We start from the raw sequence: 18,425 nt of genomic DNA, 5'->3' as shown, positions 1-18,425 counted from the left end.
TTGCGGTTTCCGAAGTCGTCTAACATAGTACATAGAAATCAGAATTTCGCAACAACATTTACATAATAATTTTGTGCCTATGAAGAAACAAACTGAAAAAATAAAAGGCATGTTTTGGAGAAAACTTTAACAATCTTACCGTAAGTGTTCTCGAAGATCAGCTGTAGTTTGAGCTTGCATCCGTGACTCCTGGATGGCCAAATCCCTCTCGTATTGCATTCTTCTCATTTTGGCTTCCTTTTGTTGGATTATTTCCCTAACATACCTCTCTCTAGCCTCATCCTCCATGGATACCCTGTAATTACAATTGCATCCACTTGATTTTCCTTCATAGTAAAACATTAAATATCTGCCTAAATATAGACACTCTTACATTAAGATGCTGCAAATAATCTGTAGCCACTTACTTCACAAGAACAGAATAAACTACTGAATTGAAATATGGAGGGAGCTTTATGAATGTTACTATATATGTGTGTAATAGTTCATTTTTAAGTTACAATGTAAATAATTGTTCAGCTCAAGAATGTTCAAGTAGAGTTTCTATGTAGCTGAATGGCTAACTGTCTTGCCATTGGTGCAATGGTTACAGGTATGATCCCTGGTAGGAGCTACTTGAAACCAATAGCATCAGACTAAAGGCTTGAAACTTAGAATGGGCTTAGCAATGGGACTTGAAGCACTGGCAAGCCACATGGCCCACAAAGGGCTGTTGATCCATGGAGAATGTTCAAGTTCTGATCTGTTGCAGAGGAAAAAAAATATTAATTGCTGGGAGAATTTCAAATAGTAGTGGCATGTCCAAGGTGGAGTCAATGTTTGACTCCTACCCATTGTTTGAGATCAGTTGTGCTGCCAGTCTTTCTAGTGTGGTTGGGCCACTGGATAGCTGTTACAAATTTGTATGACTACATTTTCAAATAACAATTCATATTAATATTATGTAAACCAAACAATGATCATTAACTATGTACTTTCATTTTATTTATCCCAAAATTTTTGCCTATGCCTCCCCGATGGCGTAGTGGTAACGTCGTCGCCTTGTAATCAAGGGTTCCCAGGTTCAAAACCTGGTGGAGGCTCATAGTGGTTCGGATCCCACTTTAAACTGTAGGCCCAATCCCAATTAGCCTTACTGTGCATAAAGTGGACTTAAAACACAAAATCAGTCAATCAATCCATCAAAATTTTTCCCTAATCTATTTTGACAGGGTGAGAGATGGCCCAGTCTGGCCTATCCTTGATGCCACCCCTGTTTGAGATTCGCATTCCACCCCTCTGTCCCCCTCCACTTTATTTTCAAAAGTAGACATTTGTGATTAAACAAGCAGAGAAATAGAACAAAAAAAAAATCAGAATATTCCACATCTCCAATGTGACATTTCTAGTTACACCATTAGTCTCATGGTTAGTACACTGTCCTAGAGAATTGTTCGAGAAATCAGGGGTGGTATTTCTGTGTGTAATAGGTTAGGAAGCCATTTAAATGTGATAATGATTGTCAGTCTCCCACACACAAAACACTGAAGAGCCACCTTGAAGACCTTGCCTTCAAAGGGGTGTTTTGCCAGAGAGGCAGTGGAAGCTTTCCTCACCTAACAGCAGGTGGCAGGATGAACAGTATCCTCTGATGATTGATTTCAGAACTTCCCTAATGGAAACTTTGTAGTGCTGTTTCTCAAAATAATTGAAGAAAAATATTAAATTACAACACTTACCTCTTCATCATTTCAAAATGATGAAGTTCTCGAGCTCTATTCTCATGTCCCACTCTTTGCCTTTTCTTTTCAACCTGTTCGCAGGCTTTCTTCTCAGCCTGCTGAAGAGATTCCCACTGCAAGTGCATCACTTGTTCCCTCCACTTTTGCAAACCATCAGCCAATTCTTCGTGTAACCGACGGACTTGTTGCAATCTAAGTTCTCGATCCAAACTGCAATTACAAATCAAATCCAAAGCTACTTTCTTTTCTTTGTGAACTTATTTCTTTACTTACCCATATACAATAGAATTTGGAAACATAAAGTACGTACCAAATTATAAAGTAATGTGCAATTGTGGGTTTGAAAATTTTGTATTAAAATTTTGGAACAGTGGCTCCTGCTTTTTGCTTAGTGACCTTATGAACGAGTGACCAAGAAAAAATTGTTGTCAGCCTTCTTGAGGGTATAATTGCAGAATGCTATAAAGCCAAGGATTCCTTTACCTCTTTCATCCCTATTGTTGTGAGGTACAGAGGTAGGAAAATTACAGAAAATAACCAAAAATATAAGTAAAAAGAAGAGAATGTTGTTTCTATGCCAAACCCTCTTGCTTGACTTCAGTGCCAGTCAAGCCTGGATGTATCATGATAATATTTCGCCTTGAAAGTTGTTGATCTCTGTACTCTAGGGAACAAAATGAAAGAAATCTACTATTATATTTATTATATTTGTACACACCAGCCCAATAAGTCAGTTTAATGTATAGACAAGGGTAAAGACAAGAGTAGGCAAATTGTCTATTTCTTTTTCATTCTCGGAATGGAATCTGTTCATGTGATGTTTGATGTTTTTATTTCAACTCATGATTATCATATTGTTGAAAACAGACTGAATGGAAATCATGATGGACAACTCGCATACTATTTCATTAGCAGTTGGGCATGCAAACACAATCAAGTTTGAAGCCATGGTGTTAAAGTTAGTAGCCCATCTATCACTTGGGAGACATTGGTTCAATTACATGGGTGGGTGATCTCAAGTGGGATTTTTTCCAATTCCAATTAGCAGCTTTCAAGTAGTTCTAGGGTCACCCAGCCTCCAATCAATGGGTATATGCGGACAACCATTGGGTGGAGGGTTAACTGATTCAAGAGCATGGTGCTGACCACATCACCTCCAGTATTGACAAGATTGCAATAGTGTTGGGCCCTCTCTCCACACACCCCTGTGCAATGAATAGTGCAATGTACAGAGTATACCTTTACACAATCAATTTCATTTTTGTACTCGAGTATGTTTATAATTCAAATAAAACGCACATACCCTTGTTCTTTTATCTGACGCTCTTTCTCCTGCTGTGCCTTGCTGACGTTTTCATTTGCCTTCTGTTCCTTCATCTGGCAAAGCTGGCGAATCTGCTGCAAGGATGCTTCTGTCTCTTCTTTAAGTCTCTTCCACCTGTCCTGGTGCCGCAACTCTTCAACACGATTAGCACTTGCCACCCTCTAATGGTCAAAGAGAAATTTTCATTGTGTTAAGCTATTAACTACATCATGTAATTGCAAGATAAGGAAAGGATACATGTGTGCCTGCAGATAATTTTTGAAGTGAGTCAGGTTCGACATTGAAAAGTGGAATGTATTTACGTACACTTTTTCTGGTAGTTAGCCCTCATTTTGCCATCTTTTCCTACTTTTGTGATGTTCTTTTTGTAGGAATTCTGGGCCAAAGAGGGGAGGTTATGACCCCCACCAACACCCGCTTGGGCACGCCACTTTAAAAACATTTTTAGGGGAGAGAAAAGACAAGAGATAACATAAGTGATAACGAGTGAGAGACCAGAGAAAGAAAGGAGGGAAAATAGAAAAAGAAATGATCAAGAAGATAGGAACTAAATTGACAGAAAAGGAGGGGAGAATAAAAAATAAATGATCAAGAAAGTAGTAATTAAGACTGAACAGATTAAAGATTGAAAGTTAAAAAGACAAGGACTGTCCCCTTTCAGTTTCCGTGTAATAATTATACCACTTTTTTCCAAGGTATTCCTGAAATACATTACTTAGTTCGTTTTCTTTTCACACACACACAAAGTAATAATAATAATAATCCAAAATTCTGCCCCTCAGGAATCGAACCCAAACCAGATTATGAGGTAATAATATTAACAGCTTTTCACACACAAAGTAATGATAATAATAATCCAAAATTGTGCCCCTCAGGAATCGAACCCAAACCAGATTATGAGGCAATAATATAAGTTATCTGTATGAAATAGTTAATGGGAGCAGGAAATGTGTATTCTGGGGGAATTGTAATATAGTGAAAATAGTGACAAAGTCTCAAAATCATAAGAAGATATAGTGACTATACATCAAGGAAAACATATTGTAATTGGTTTATTTAATGTAATTACCCTTTCTTGGCACATTGCGAGAATGAGGATGACAGTGGAAGTGTCCTCTTGTCTCGTGAAGTGACTAAAAAAAGTGAAGGATTAGGAAGTGTCTTCACATCGGCTTTTAATAAAAAGTAAATACTGCCTGAGGCAGAGTTATCTTTTAGTTTAGCAGAAATTCAAGTCTGCACATAACACTAGTGTGTTATTAGGATAAGATGCATGGTACGTACGCAATGTACATACGTACGTTGCATAAGGAGATGCATTTACTCTATGCAAATTATTGTTACATTTGCAGATGATGAATATGTCTTTTCAATAACAGTATTTATTTATCACTAAATTTGAGTAAGTTATGAGCCCTTGATGTTTCTTCCTGTTCACACATTGTTTGCATACTACTGCAATGGCGCTGGAAAAGGTTGAACGATTATGATAACAATAAATAATGAAAAAAGCAAACAACACTATTATTAAAAATAATGCAGACATCCTATTATTTTTGCTATTATTTACTTGTCGTTTGAAGTGTTAGGTTTGCAGTTTAGAATTAAATTAAGAAATTCCCGAAAGATCACTTGAAAAAAGTGCAAATAATGGACTTCTGGTTTTAACTTTCAAAAATATATAAATATGCAAATGTAAAATGAGATCATCAATTCAAGGTTATGCACTCATATCTTGTATAAGTGTTTAGGATTATATTTATTTTGAAGAAATTATGGATTTGAATCCCAAGATTGACATTGATTTTACTGTTGTTTTTTTTTAAAAAAAATCATCATTGTTCAACCAGTTGAACTAAAAATACGAGGGTCACTATTTATATTTTGAGCCTTGGCAACACTGATTGGATTTGACGTTTGCACGGAATCGTCTGGCATTATTGACCATAACGTACTTCAAATGTTTTGTCAATAGCTTCATTTGTGTTGTTTATGTTGCCTTGGAGATTGCGCGACAACAATAAAATGGAATTAACTCGTGAACATTTTCGTGCGATGATTTTTTACGATTTTCGACGTGGATTATCAAGACAAGAGTGCATCGATCAACTTACTTCCACATTTGGCGATGAAGCCCCATCCTTTGCCACTGTGAAACGCTGGTATAACTAATTTAATCGTGGCCGCCATTCGCTCGCACAGACGAGATTCGCGAAGGTCGTCCAAAATCAGTTGTTGTTCAAGAAAACATTGATGCTGTGCAAAACCTAATACTGCAAGATCGTCATGTGACATACTGTGAGATTGAGGCAACCATAGGCATTAGTTCCACCAGCATATATACAATATTCCATGATCATTTAGCTGTGAGAAAGGTATGTTCTCGTTGGATCCCACACAATTTGACAAAAACTCAAAAAGATGCTCGCGTCAATTGGTGCAAACAAATGCTCAATAAATACAATCGTGGTGCTTCAAAAGACGTATATAAGATTGTAACAGGTGACGAATCATGGATATATGCATATGAGCCGGAACGTAAACAGCAGTCGACTGTATGGGTGTTTCAAGATGAACCCAATCCAACAAAAGTTGTTCGCGCTCGAAGCACATCGAAACAAACGGTCGCCTGTTTATTCGGGAAAACTGGTCATGTGGCAACTGTGCCTTTAGAGGAACGTAGAACGGTCAACTCTGAATGGTACACAACGATTTGTTTGCCAGAGGTCTTCGGTCAAATACGGAAAACAAACAAACGGCGTTGGATCATTCTTCATCAAGACAATGCCAGCTGTCACACATCTCGTCTAACAACCGACTTTATGAACAGTCAAAAAATCGAATTGATGGGTCATCCGCCGTACAGTCATGATTTGGCACCCAATGACTTCTTCTTGTTCCCGAATGTCAAGAATAAATTGCGTGGACAACGATTTTCGTCGGCGGAAGACGCCGTTGATGCGTTCAAAAACCATATTATGGAGGTGTCTCAAGAAGATTGGAAAAACTGCTTTGGCAAATGGTTCGAACGAATGCAAAAGTGTATTGACCATAAAGGAGAATACTTCGAAAAACAATAAAGCAGTTTTCAATGCCAAATTCCTGTTTTTTCATTGTTAGGCTCAAAATATAAATAGTGACCCTCGTACTACATACATTTTAATTGATAAGAAACTTACCATTACAATAATTCCACTATGTATAGAAATTAACCTACTAACATATGTATTTTCATCAGCAGACCTAGAATTTGTATCTGGGAGGGGCACAGAATATGATGTAAGCATATAAGATGTAACACTATATTACAGATAAGATAAGATCGAGGATTCATTCCCTCGGGCAAAACTTTCAAATATGGGAAATATATTATGTAAATGCTCCAGTTTCATGCCCATCAGAAAAGTTATGGCCTTGTAACCAACAAGCCCTAGAATCGATTTCAGGTTTAGTAAATTAGTACCCTTATTTTTATAGTGCTCATTGAAAAACACTTGATAACAAAATTGGAATCTCAAAACATCTGCTCGTGCAGTACAAGAAGGAAGACTAAGGTAAGAATTTTTGTATTAATACGTCAAGTGAAAGTGGATAATTAGAGATGCATTGTTTTTTTATAAACGCGATTAAATGTTGTCGATTGGCCGAACACCTTTCACTCGTTTATTACGTCACTTTTTATATTCGTATTTACCTATTGTGCATTGCGAAACATTCTTTAAGCTGACATTTTCCTTTTCTAACGAAAATAATTTCAATAACAGTGATTATTGTTCGTCCTTTTCTCGCTTCCTTAAGACACAATATGGCGGGTACAGCTTCAGTAGTATAGTGGGTATAGAGTGTTTCCAACTTTCATAACCGAAAAATGCCCCACGGACCATTCACGCATAGCCCCAAAAACAATTCCCGGATCCTCACAAATCATTCACGGTAAGGTTAGGCAAACATAGTTAAAATTTTGGGTCGTAGTAATATCGAGAATGTACTTTTCGTTTTTTCATCTTCTTGCAAAACAACCGCGTCGTTGGAAACACTGACAGGAGATTACGTCATCATCATCCGGTTCACGTAGTCCAAGGTAGAAACATCAACGCAATTGGAGTCAAAAATAAATTTTTGTTCAAATTTCGCACCGATTCCGGGATGGATAGCCCCAAAAAACATTCACGGAATGTTTCGCGAAGCAGGGTAACATTATTGTATGAGTGAAACGGATTCCTTCAAATTTACAGGAGAAAGTACTCACGGAAATCATTTTCTTTAGTGTTGTGGAAGTTCCTGCATGTAGATTTGATCCATTTTTATGTGAATGCGTGTTGTTTTCTGCAAAAATCTCTGTCCGACACGCTGTTTCTGCTCCCGCCATTTGCTTTCTGCACGAGAGTGCAATGTTCCGTGTGTTAAGATGATGCAACCCCGTAGCCAGTGTTTCAGCCTCGCCGTGTTTTCACTAGAACATGACGTGTCGAGTATTTTTAATTTTTTTTTTAACTATGCTTGCCTAACCTAACCTAACCTTACGGAAAATGGTTTTTGGGGCTAACGTCAATGGTTTTTGGGGCTAACGTCAATGGTTTGTGGGGCTAACGTCAATGGTTTGTGAGGCTAACGTCAATGGTTTGTGAGGCTAACGTCAATGGTTTGTGAGGCTAACGTCAATGGTTTGCGACGTATTAGCATAATTTCAAACGAGGTTGCAACACTGCATAAATCGACAAAACACTCTCAGAATGCCCCCTAAACCAGTACGCTATCACGGCCATAATGTGTTACAGATTCGAACCAACAAGTAACAGTAAGTACTCGTAAATAGAAGAAATAGACATTATCTTAGTTAGAAATGCATTATTTCACCTTAATGTTCCGCATTCCAAAATATTACGTTAGCAATGTAAAGAAGTCCAAAATATATGATTCGTAGGTGTTTCTCTCATACGATAATAGTACCCAGATAGGTAATTGACGAAACTCAGAAGTTATAGGTGTCAGACGGATAGTAAACTTTTACCCACATTTTGACTTATGTTGTGGGTATGCAGTGTTTCCAACCTTCTTCACCGAAAAATACCTACTTTCGTGTTCGTCACGTGTAAAAATTTTACATTATGCACGGATAGCTGACGGATAGCACCATGAACCATTCCCAGATAGCCCCACGAACCATTATGCATGGTAGCTGACGGATAGCACCACAAACCATTTCCGATAAGGTTAGGTAAGCATAGTGAAAAAAAAGGGGTTGGAAACACTGACAGGGGCTTACATCATCAAACGTACGCAGCATGCAGTTCACGTAGCGAAAGCAATGGCAATTGTGTGTCGGTGAGATATTTCTCTTGAAAAATACATGATTTCCCGGTCAAATATATTCCACGATGAAAGAAAATACCTCGATGAACGTTGGAAAACTTGGAGAAACTCATTTCCGTAAGTAGTTTCTTCTGTATAAATGTAGAAATGTGTCTCCGATATAACGAACTGTTACCTTAGATTTTATTAAATAACGGTTTGGAACCTTCATTTTCAGAAAAAAAATAGTAGCTACTAATAACATTGCCTACTAATAAACGTAGATTTGGGAAATAATCGTGTTCATTAAAATTAACTGTTCTTCCCAGAACATTTTAGGTTTCACCTAACATATAGTTTCAGCATCAACCCTTAAGTAGGCACGCGGGGGTAAATTTTTTAATATCCATACACTTGTTGGTTGACCACACTGCTAGTTTTTCCAGTACCTTCCTAAAACAGTCTGATTCAAACGTCAACGTCATTTCCTTCAGTGTGTAAATAACAACAGCAAGGTGCTGTCCCAAAGTTGCTTGGGGACAAATAAACTGTATGAATGCACAATATATAGAATGTGTCAAATTCCTTTCCTACTTCTTATACTCACTAAATATGCAGTTCTGGTAATGTATCTGGAGTTAGATTTGAGAGTCATGTGTAAAAATTGTACACTTATGACTATATACGAGGTGTGGCTAGAAAAAACAGACTGAATCTTTTATTGGTTATTTTGTACAATATGAACATTATCCCCTTCAAAGTAGTCCCCTGCACTATCGATACACCACTCCATACGAATCTTCCATTGCTGGAGACAGTGCTGGAAATCATTTTCTGAAACCATGTTCATGACCTCCGTCGCTTTTTTGTTTTCACACATTCTACGGTCTTAAATCTGGTTCCTTTCAGTACTGATTTGACCTTTGAGAATAAAAAAAGTCGCACGGAGCGAGATCTGGTGAATAGGGTGGATGTTCTAACACTGGGATTCCATACTTGGCCAATAAAGCTTTGACTGACAATGCCGTATGGGCAGAAACATTGTCCTGATGAAGAATCCATGACTTGCTTTTCCACAAATCAGCTCGTTGTCTTCTTACTCGCCCACGAAGGGTCGTCAGCATCGTAATGAAATATTGTTGGTTGACAGTTTGATCTTCGGGTACACAATTCTAATCAATTCACCGACATTTGCTATGTTTGATTCTGTTTTTGACGTGCAAGACCGTGCAGGACGCTTGTCGTTCGCAATCACTTCTCATCCCTCTCTAAACCTTTGAAACCACTTAAATACTTGAGTGCGTGATAAACACACATAAGTTTCTGTGGCGGACTTTCCGAGTTTGATGAGAAACTGTACGCTGTTCCACTTTCACACTTAATTTCTTTTCCAACAGAGCATAGATGTACAATTCACTTCGTCCACAAACTACAGAAGAACTGAGCGCCACGCACCCTGGGCAATCACACATCTGGTAGGCAAGATATCATGTTATACACCCATGCACCGCTTATCCTTCACGCGCTTGCCGTTTGTCGACAGCAACATCAATCTGTTTTTTTTCTAGCCACACCCCGTATGTTGCAAAATTACGTACTTCATTACCGCAATAATTCTCCATACATAAACATAACAACCATGCTTGATGATATGAACAAGTGACGTTCGGCATTCGTTGCCACACTGTTCCTTCGTTACTTGCAGAGCATTAGTTGTTGCTTGGACAGTGAGAACAATGAGGTAGAAGAGCATGTGGAATGCGGACTTTGATTAGAGGTAGGTTTGGCAACAATGTTCGAGCGTTCTTCTAGAAAAATGACATTTTGGAACTTGAGGAAGCTAGTGCTACGAAACTGATATTTTGTTGCAATATGTGCTCATTCGGAAAAGATTTAACTGATATCCCCACGAAACATTTTCCGGTAAAGTTAGGGTAAGAAAGTATCTTGAATTTCGTTAATATTTGGTAGATTAACTAATTTTGCCCTTCTGATCAGTACATTATGAACGGGTAGCCGCACGAACCATGCGCAGGTAGCCCCACAAAACATTGACGGATAGCCCCACGAACCATTTCCAGTTAGATTAGGTTAGGCAAGTTTAGTTAATATTTTGTTCGTAAAACAATGCGATATAGCTTTTTAAAAAAAATCCTTAACTTACATCAGCTTTTTTCACGATTTCCAGACGTGACCCCCGCATTTTAACAACAGATTCGTGATTAGAAGGCCAAATTTAGTTAGTATACCAAATATTAACGAAATTGGAGACATTCTCTATATTCTACATTCGCCCCAACTATACTCCCACGCACCTGGTAACGTATGTGAGTTTTTGTTGTTCAGTGTTAAACTTTGGCTTACTGTGCTCTGAGTGAAATATTTTAATAGCTTTTACTTGCTAAGAGGTTGTAAGATTAGATTTTAAAGTGGAAGTTTCTATTTTTTTTAAGAAATCGTTCAAAAGCATGTAACGCGTACGGTGGATGTTGGAGGACATTTCAATAGAGACAAACACTAGTTCATCTGAAATGTTTCGAGATGAAGAATTGATTCAAGAAGCAGATCATGATGATCATGTAAGTGAGTCAGAACATGAAACTAATTTTGAGACAAGTGAAGATTATCCCAGAAGAAGATTGAAATTATTTCCTGGGGAAAAAAATGAGAATTCGATAGAAAAGAGTTGCCCGTTCACCAGTGGCGAAGCGTGACATTTTTATTTAGTCATCACAAGACTTGTCAAATGTCAGGGTGATCTTTCCAACCTGGAAGGTGGGGGGCGGGGGACACAATATTTCTCCTTAGTAAATGCCAAAGATATTCCAAGCTTTCGATAGCTAACATCACTCTCACTTCTGCCCTTAAGATGAGAGTGACGTTAGCTCTCGAAAGCTTGGAATCTTCTCCACAACTCAACTGGTCGATAACCCAAGAGAATCTTTTCATCAAAGGAGAAAATGTCTTGAGTAAAAATATTGTTTGAAAGCATTGCAAAAAGTGCACAAATCCATACGCTGTTGTCATCAAATATTAGAAGAAAAAAAAGTCAATTATTGGCTCCCTGTACTGTTCAACTGTGTTAACTAAGTGTGATTTATAATGCCACCTGGGTTGTTAAAAGGATAGGATGGTTTTCTTTTAACATTCTTGTGTGGCAAAGTGGATTAGAATACATGGTATTTCATTCATTTGCTGCGACAACACTAAATCTATATTTGAGCGTAGCAATGCGTAACTAACGCCTTCAGGTACTTGTCCTGGACCTTCCTTTGCAAATCCGCTAAATGCTCCAACATACCTGCCGACCTGTCATACGTTTGAGCAATAATAAATTTATCCTCCAGTTTCTACTTATTGATAATTTTTACGTGAACAAATAACTTGTGAGATATACAATCGGCACTGACACGAGTAAAACCAATAAACCCTCCTTATGCACAGATCTGAAGACAGTTGACAATTGGGACCTACTGTTAACAATAGATGGTTCGTTTAACGTAATTGAAAGAAAGTCTGATTTTTCAGTTTATATAAAAAAAAATCACCCACGACATCATTAATTACGTGTGTATTAGATCATTGCATGCATGCATGCTTTACAATTATGGAAATAGCACTCGGAAAAATTGTAATCCTGATGACGTCGGAGAAACCCTGTCGTAAACATGGGAGCTTAAAAAGAAGGCCTTTTATGACCAGACCTTCAAGCGGTCATCCGGTGTCTTCCGAGCAGGTAGAAAGATTCACACATTTTCTCCGATGACCTGGGCCGGCGTACACCATTGCCTTCAATAGGAAACGTAGCACGAGTTTTGGCCATGGGGAATAGTACCAGTGTGCTAAAACTAAGCGAATCTCTTGCGTGTTTCATGGTGTCACTTGGCTTATTTCACATAATTATGAGAATATTCTGACTAACTTTTTACTTCTTCTCTAAAATATTTAAAATGCAATATTTTTATTATTTTGCTAAGTCATCGCCGTATCTCCCTCTGCCATTCACGCCCCAAAATTTGCACAAGAAGTATGAATATTTTTTATGCCTTCCTAGACAATGTGCAGCTCCAAACAAATGCTAAATCTGCTATCGAGATGTTTGTAGATGACGCTACTGTGAGGATAATTGTGGAAATTATCAATAGGTACATAGATATAACACTGAGAGAATTTGTAAGGGAAAGAGATGCCAAATTGACTGTTGAAGCAGAAGTTAAACAAAAAATTACAAACCAAAACAATACAAGTTTATGTGACGTAATATATGAAATAGAAAAATAATACAATGGTCACATATAGCTAAATCATGTAAAACAAAAGAGATTCTAAAAATTTATATATATTAGAATTGCATTTTTTTAATGGAAAAATTTCTAAAAAAAATATGTATATTTTTAAAAAAAATTGGACATTCCTAAATTTACACAATTATTTGAAGTGTATACTCAACAAAAATAATCATTCTTATATTATTCCATACTTTCCTTATAATTATCATTTTATTTCACTACTGCAAGGAACCATTATGTAATGGTGAAAATACAATGTCTATATTAGGGATGTGCCGAAGCAGATAACAGATGTATGAAAATCGGCAGAAATTGATATATCGGCATCGGTATCGGAATCGGCAAAAATCCGATATTTAAACCGGTACGGATTATACTAGAGTTTTACCTTCTAACAAGTTTTATATTCTAGTTTTGTAAGATTTATTGAAAATTTGGTTGTGATTCGTCATTATTGTAGAGTTTTTGTAATAAAATTATTGCGAACTCTCATTCAGAGGAGCAACCTAACTATAAATCTGAAATAAAACAGTACATTACTGTTGTATTGGAAATACAGAAATGAGTATTCAAACCTGAAGCAAGTGCTGAGAAAATACGTGGGCATACTTGCTTCATCTGTATTCAGTGATTGTGTTTTCAGTGTTGCTGAACAGATTTGCGATAAGATAAGAAGTAGGTTACTTCCTGAAGTGCTTCCAAATCTCATATTTCTGAAGTTGAATCTGGCAGAACAGGAATTCATTTTGCATTTCAAAGAACTGCTTGTGTACTAATGTTAAATCTCTAGGTTCACATAACCTTTTGTAGATACAAATGTACATTCCCATCTCTTGAGAATATATATGTATATACATGATATGCAATAGAAATGTACATAGCAAATTTATTTTTGTCATGCAGAAAATAACATCCCATTTCTGTTCAATAATCTTATGTATCGGAATCGGTTAAATATCGGCATCAGTATTGGTTCCAAAAATTATCGGTGAGTGCATCAGAATCGGTAAATTTTCAGCTTCGTCACATCCCTAGTCTATATATATCATTTTTTTTTAGAAAATAATTGCTATGCTTTTTATATTGAAATACTGCTGTAAGTTGTTGAAAATAATAAATTTAATCACATGGCAATTATCTTTGGTGCATATGAACTTTACTTTATTATAAATATGGGGGTCAAATTTACCCCCACGTGCCTACTTAAGGTTCTGGTTAAGGGTTAAGAAAACACGTATTTTCAGAATATCTTGTGATTAGTTATTTAAATCCATTTATGTAGGTTCATTGGAAGTGCAGCATCCAAAAGTTTGGCGATTGGATAAGTGAGCATCTGCACTTCACAGTGAGCAGTTTGTCTTGGTTGAGGGTCATCTACAAAAGGGTGTACAGTTAGATTTTCTCACAAGCATCTTGATTAATTTGGTATTAAACATTTGGAACTTGTGCACCTCTGATTCCAGATGTCTTACCCTTCTGTAAGTTTCCCTTTGTTGGAGCCTTGTAGACTCAGCTTTCTGAAGACGGAGCTTCTGTTGCTCATCTACCATCTGCTGCCATTGTGCCTCTTCCTCCTGAAGCTGCTGGTATGCAGCTTCGACCTCAGCCCTACGTTTTGCTGTTTGATTACTTCGGTCACCCAATTCCAGTTTCTGCGGAAACATAAGTGAATATTTGTGGCTTTCCATTAAAACGGAAGTGCTTTTGCTAAATTAAATTTAGTCTGTATAATAATCACTGTCAACTTTAAGAGGGTGTTTACCAGCCTGAAGAAGTCAGGGATTTATTTTTTCTGGAAATGTCAGGCAAATTTACTGTTTTCCTAGAAAATTCAAAATTTTTGTAGCATTGTTTATGAACAAACAAAAAAAGAAATGGACAAGCATGAAATTTTAAATTTGTTGTGGATAAACTATACTCCAATTTGCTATACTGAGTAGGGTGACCCGGGGTAAATATTGGACAAAAATCAAACTTTTACCATAGCTCCCACATTTATGTACTTTTCTAGCCAGTGATTTTTTTGGTAATGACTATTTGATATATCTGTCGGGTACCATTGTTGAAATCAATTATTTCTTTTCAGGAGTAGAAAATAAATAATAAAACTGTGTCCAAAAATGGAAGTGGGGTAATGTTGGTGGACTACTATGTAATCCTCCCAGCTAGATCCGAGGGATCTGCTGACCAACGACAGGTGCGGTCCTCCATTCATATTGGGGGTTAGGCATAGAGCTGACAACTCTGCACTGTAAAAAGACATATGAGGCCATGGGTGCCCAAGGTAAAATATTCCGGTAACGTTGAGATGGACCTAAAGGAAATCGGTAGGGATGGAAACGAGTATATAGATCTTGCTCAGGATAGGGACAGATGGAAGGCCTGTGTTGCTGCAGCCATGAACTTTCGGGTTTAAGAAGGCTAGAGAGTTAGTTAGTGTCCAAAAATTACTATGCCCTTGGGGTAATTGTTGGACACAGCGGGATAAATATTGGACAGTAGTTTTCAATCTGTTCTGCACAGTACAGAGATGAGCTACAGGGGGTAAATGCTGGACAATGGTGTGTACTATAGGTGCTGTGTGTGGGGTAATTATTGAACACCACATGACTGCTGTAAAAAATATATAACAGTGAAATCTAGTAAAAATTATCTAACTAACTAACTAACTCTCTAGCCTTCTTAAACCCGAAGGTTCATGGCTGCAGCAACACAGGCCTTCCATGTTTCCCTATTTTGAGCAAGTTCTATATACTCTTTTCCATCCCTACCGATTTCCCTTAGGTCCATCTCAACGTTGTCCCTCCATCTTCGTCTTGGCCTTCCTACAGGTCTCTTACCATCAGGTTTCCCAACAAGAATCCTATAAACTCCTCGTTCCTCTCCCATTCGTGCCACATGGCCTGCCCACCTAAGTCTTCTTGATTTAATTATTCTAATAATATCTGGACATGAATACAAATTATGTAGTTCTAAATTATGTAACCTTCTCCACTCACCTGTCTCCTCATCCCTTTTAGGTCCAAATATTTTCCTAAGGATCTTATTTTCAAATACTCTCAATTTATGTTCCTCTTTCAATGTAAGGGACCAAGTTTCACATGCATATAATACTACAGGCAAAATTACTGTTTTGTATATTTTAACTTTCAGTTTCTTAGATATTAAACGAGAAGACAAAAGTTTATGAAGAGAGAAGTAACATGCATTTCCTGAATTAAGCCTACTTTTTATTTCCTCTTTAATAGAATTTTCATTTGTTAATATTACTCCTAAGTATTTGAATTTGGAAACTGGTTCAAACGAGTTGTTATCAATAATTAGATTTTGATTATTACCTAACACTTGGTTTCTGCCTGTAAGCATATATTTAGTTTTCTCTTTGTTAACTTCCAAACCTATCTCTTTAGCAGTTTTGAAAAATATTTTAGCATTATTCTTAATTGTATTCACATCATCCCCCAGTAAGTCTACATCATCTGCATATGCTAACAACTGAGTCACACCATTTAATTTTAGTCCTTCTTTAGTTTCTTTTACCTTCCTAACAGCATATTCTAAGGCAAAATTAAAGAGCAATGGAGATAATGCATCTCCTTGTTTTAACCCATCATGAATTGTAAATTTGTCAGACATATTAATACCCACACGAATTTTACTTTCTGTTTCACTGGTGCATACTTTTATCATACACACAATCTTCTTAGGTATTCCAAACTCAACTAATATATTATATAGTTTATCTCTTTTGACTGAATCATATGCTTTTTTGAAATCAATGAATAGCTGATGGACATTTTGATTATATTCCCACTTTTTTTCAAGTGTCTGTCTGATGTGAAAAATTTGATCTGTAGTTGATCTGTTACGTTTAAATCCACATTGATAATCACCTATAATTTCATTAGCATATGGGGTTAGTCTTGTTAAAAGAATGTTAGATAATATTTTATATGTTGTTGAGAGTAGAGAAATTCCACGGTAATTATTGCAGTTCATTTTATCACCTTTTTTAAACACAGGAACAATTATGGATTCTTTCCACTGTTGAGGGATTTCTTCTTTATTCCATATTAAACAGATTAATTTATGAATTTGATACATTAATGAATTTCCACCATATTTAATTAACTCAGCTGGTATTAAATCAATGCCAGGTGCTTTGTTATTCTTTAGCCTTTTAATAGCATCTTTAACTTCAGTCAAGTTGGGTTCTGGAACTAAAGGTTCTGCTGTGTGTACTTCATTCACTTCTGATTTATCTCCTACATGGACATTTAAAAGGTCATTAAAGTAGTTCTTCCATCTATTTAGAATATCACTTGGGTCAGCTAGAAAATCACCGTCTTTATCTTTTATCAAGTTTACTTTAGGTTGCCACCCCTTTCTAAATTCATTTACACCTTTATATAAATCTCTGATATTTTTATTTTTGCTGTTTGTTTCAATTTCGTTAATTTTGGTTTTCAAGTAATCTCTTTTTTTTACTTCTAAACGTGCGGTTAACTTCTCGCTTTATTCTATTATAATTGTTTAGATTTGTATCATCAGAGTTATTTAACCACCTAAGTCTAGCCTGATTTCTTATTTCTATTAGATTATGACATTCATTATCAAACCATGGCTTACTTTTTCTCGGTTTATGGTATCCTATACTTTCTTTAGCTGCTGATTCTATTGCATTACGTATGTGCTCCCAATTCTTATTTACGTCTGTTTCATTTATATTTTCATCATCATTTAAATCCTGCAAAACATCAAATCTATTTGACAGTTTAATTTGGTAATCTTTCTTAATTCTTTCATCAGTAAACTTTCCTGTATCAAATTTTAGAACTTTTAGATTTTGTTGCTTATGATTTATCACTGAGAGTCTTTCTCTTAATTTAGCAATTACTAAATAATGGTCACTAGCACAGTCAGCACCTCTATGTGTACGAACGTCAATTATACTAGTATGCCTTCTCTTATCAATGAGAATATGATCTATCTGATTGTGAGTTTTACCATCTGGAGAAGACCAGGTATATTTATGGATATCTTTATGTTTAAAAGTGGTACTTTTCACAATTAAATTCTTTGAGGTTGCAAAAGTAATCAATCTTATACCATTATCATTACTTAATTCATGAAGACTTTCTTTACCAATCGTGGGTTTAAATGTCTCTTCTTTGCCAATTTGTGCATTACAGTCACCTAACAGAATTTTCATATCATACTGAGAAAATTTATCAAAGACCTGTTCTAACTCTGCATAAAAATCATCTTTAGTATTATCATCTTTATCTTCCGTTGGTGCATGTATGTTTATTAAAATAATTTTACACCACCTACCCTGTAAAACTGCATATGATATCCTATCATTAATAAATTCTACTGTTTTAAGAGCCGAGATAATTCTATTATTTATGAAAAAGCCTGTTCCAAAATTATGATTTTCAGTACCACCATAGAAAAAAGTATAATTTTTAGTTTTACAATTCCCTTCTCCTGGCCACCTAACTTCCTGGACAGCTACTACATCTAATTTATACTTAACTATCTCATTAACTGTACACTGAAATGCCCCAGGCCGGTAAAGGCTCAGAACATTCCAGGTGCCTAATTTAATATTTTTCTTATTCCTAACGTAGATCTTATCCTTAGTCCAGGAACCTCCCAAAGTAGTCCCCACCCGGAGATCCGAACGGGGGACTATTTTACCTCCGGAATATTTTACCTTGGGAACATCCATGGCCTTATATTGTTGTTTCTTGACATGTGTTTTTACAGTGCAGAGTTGTCAGCTCTACGCCTAAC

The 18,425-nt window shown here is 36.6% G+C and overlaps 2 protein-coding genes across 6 annotated transcripts in view; one reads left to right on the top strand and one right to left on the bottom strand.

Annotated features, from left to right (window-relative positions):
• Window positions 1-18,425, bottom strand: part of LOC145998768 (uncharacterized) — an 81,788-nt gene that overhangs the window by 4,481 nt on the left and 58,882 nt on the right. For 4 of the 5 annotated variants that reach the window (XM_083135343.1, XM_083135346.1, XM_083135345.1 and 1 more), the window contains 4 exons: window positions 14,099-14,278; window positions 3,025-3,206; window positions 1,719-1,931; window positions 140-295 (listed from right to left, as the gene is read on the bottom strand). In XM_083135343.1, coding sequence (XP_082991469.1) covers window positions 140-295; window positions 1,719-1,931; window positions 3,025-3,206; window positions 14,099-14,278 — 731 coding nt within the window. The remainder of the gene's footprint in view (window positions 1-139; window positions 296-1,718; window positions 1,932-3,024; window positions 3,207-14,098; window positions 14,279-18,425) is intronic. The other variant, XM_083135347.1, reaches the window with a different exon arrangement.
• LOC145998770 (EEF1A lysine methyltransferase 4-like) overlaps window positions 6,516-18,425 on the top strand; it is a 177,908-nt gene continuing 165,998 nt past the window's right edge. Inside the window, exon 1 of the mRNA XM_083135350.1 lies at window positions 6,516-6,599. The gene's annotated coding sequence lies outside the window, so the exon portion shown is untranslated. The remainder of the gene's footprint in view (window positions 6,600-18,425) is intronic.

Source organism: Lepisma saccharinum, chromosome 14, assembly GCF_977018435.1.
Source record: "Lepisma saccharinum chromosome 14, izLepSacc3.1, whole genome shotgun sequence".
Lineage (NCBI taxonomy): Eukaryota > Metazoa > Arthropoda > Insecta > Zygentoma > Lepismatidae > Lepisma > Lepisma saccharinum.
Note: the sequence above shows the minus strand (reverse complement) of the source record. Positions and strands in the feature narration are given on the sequence as shown.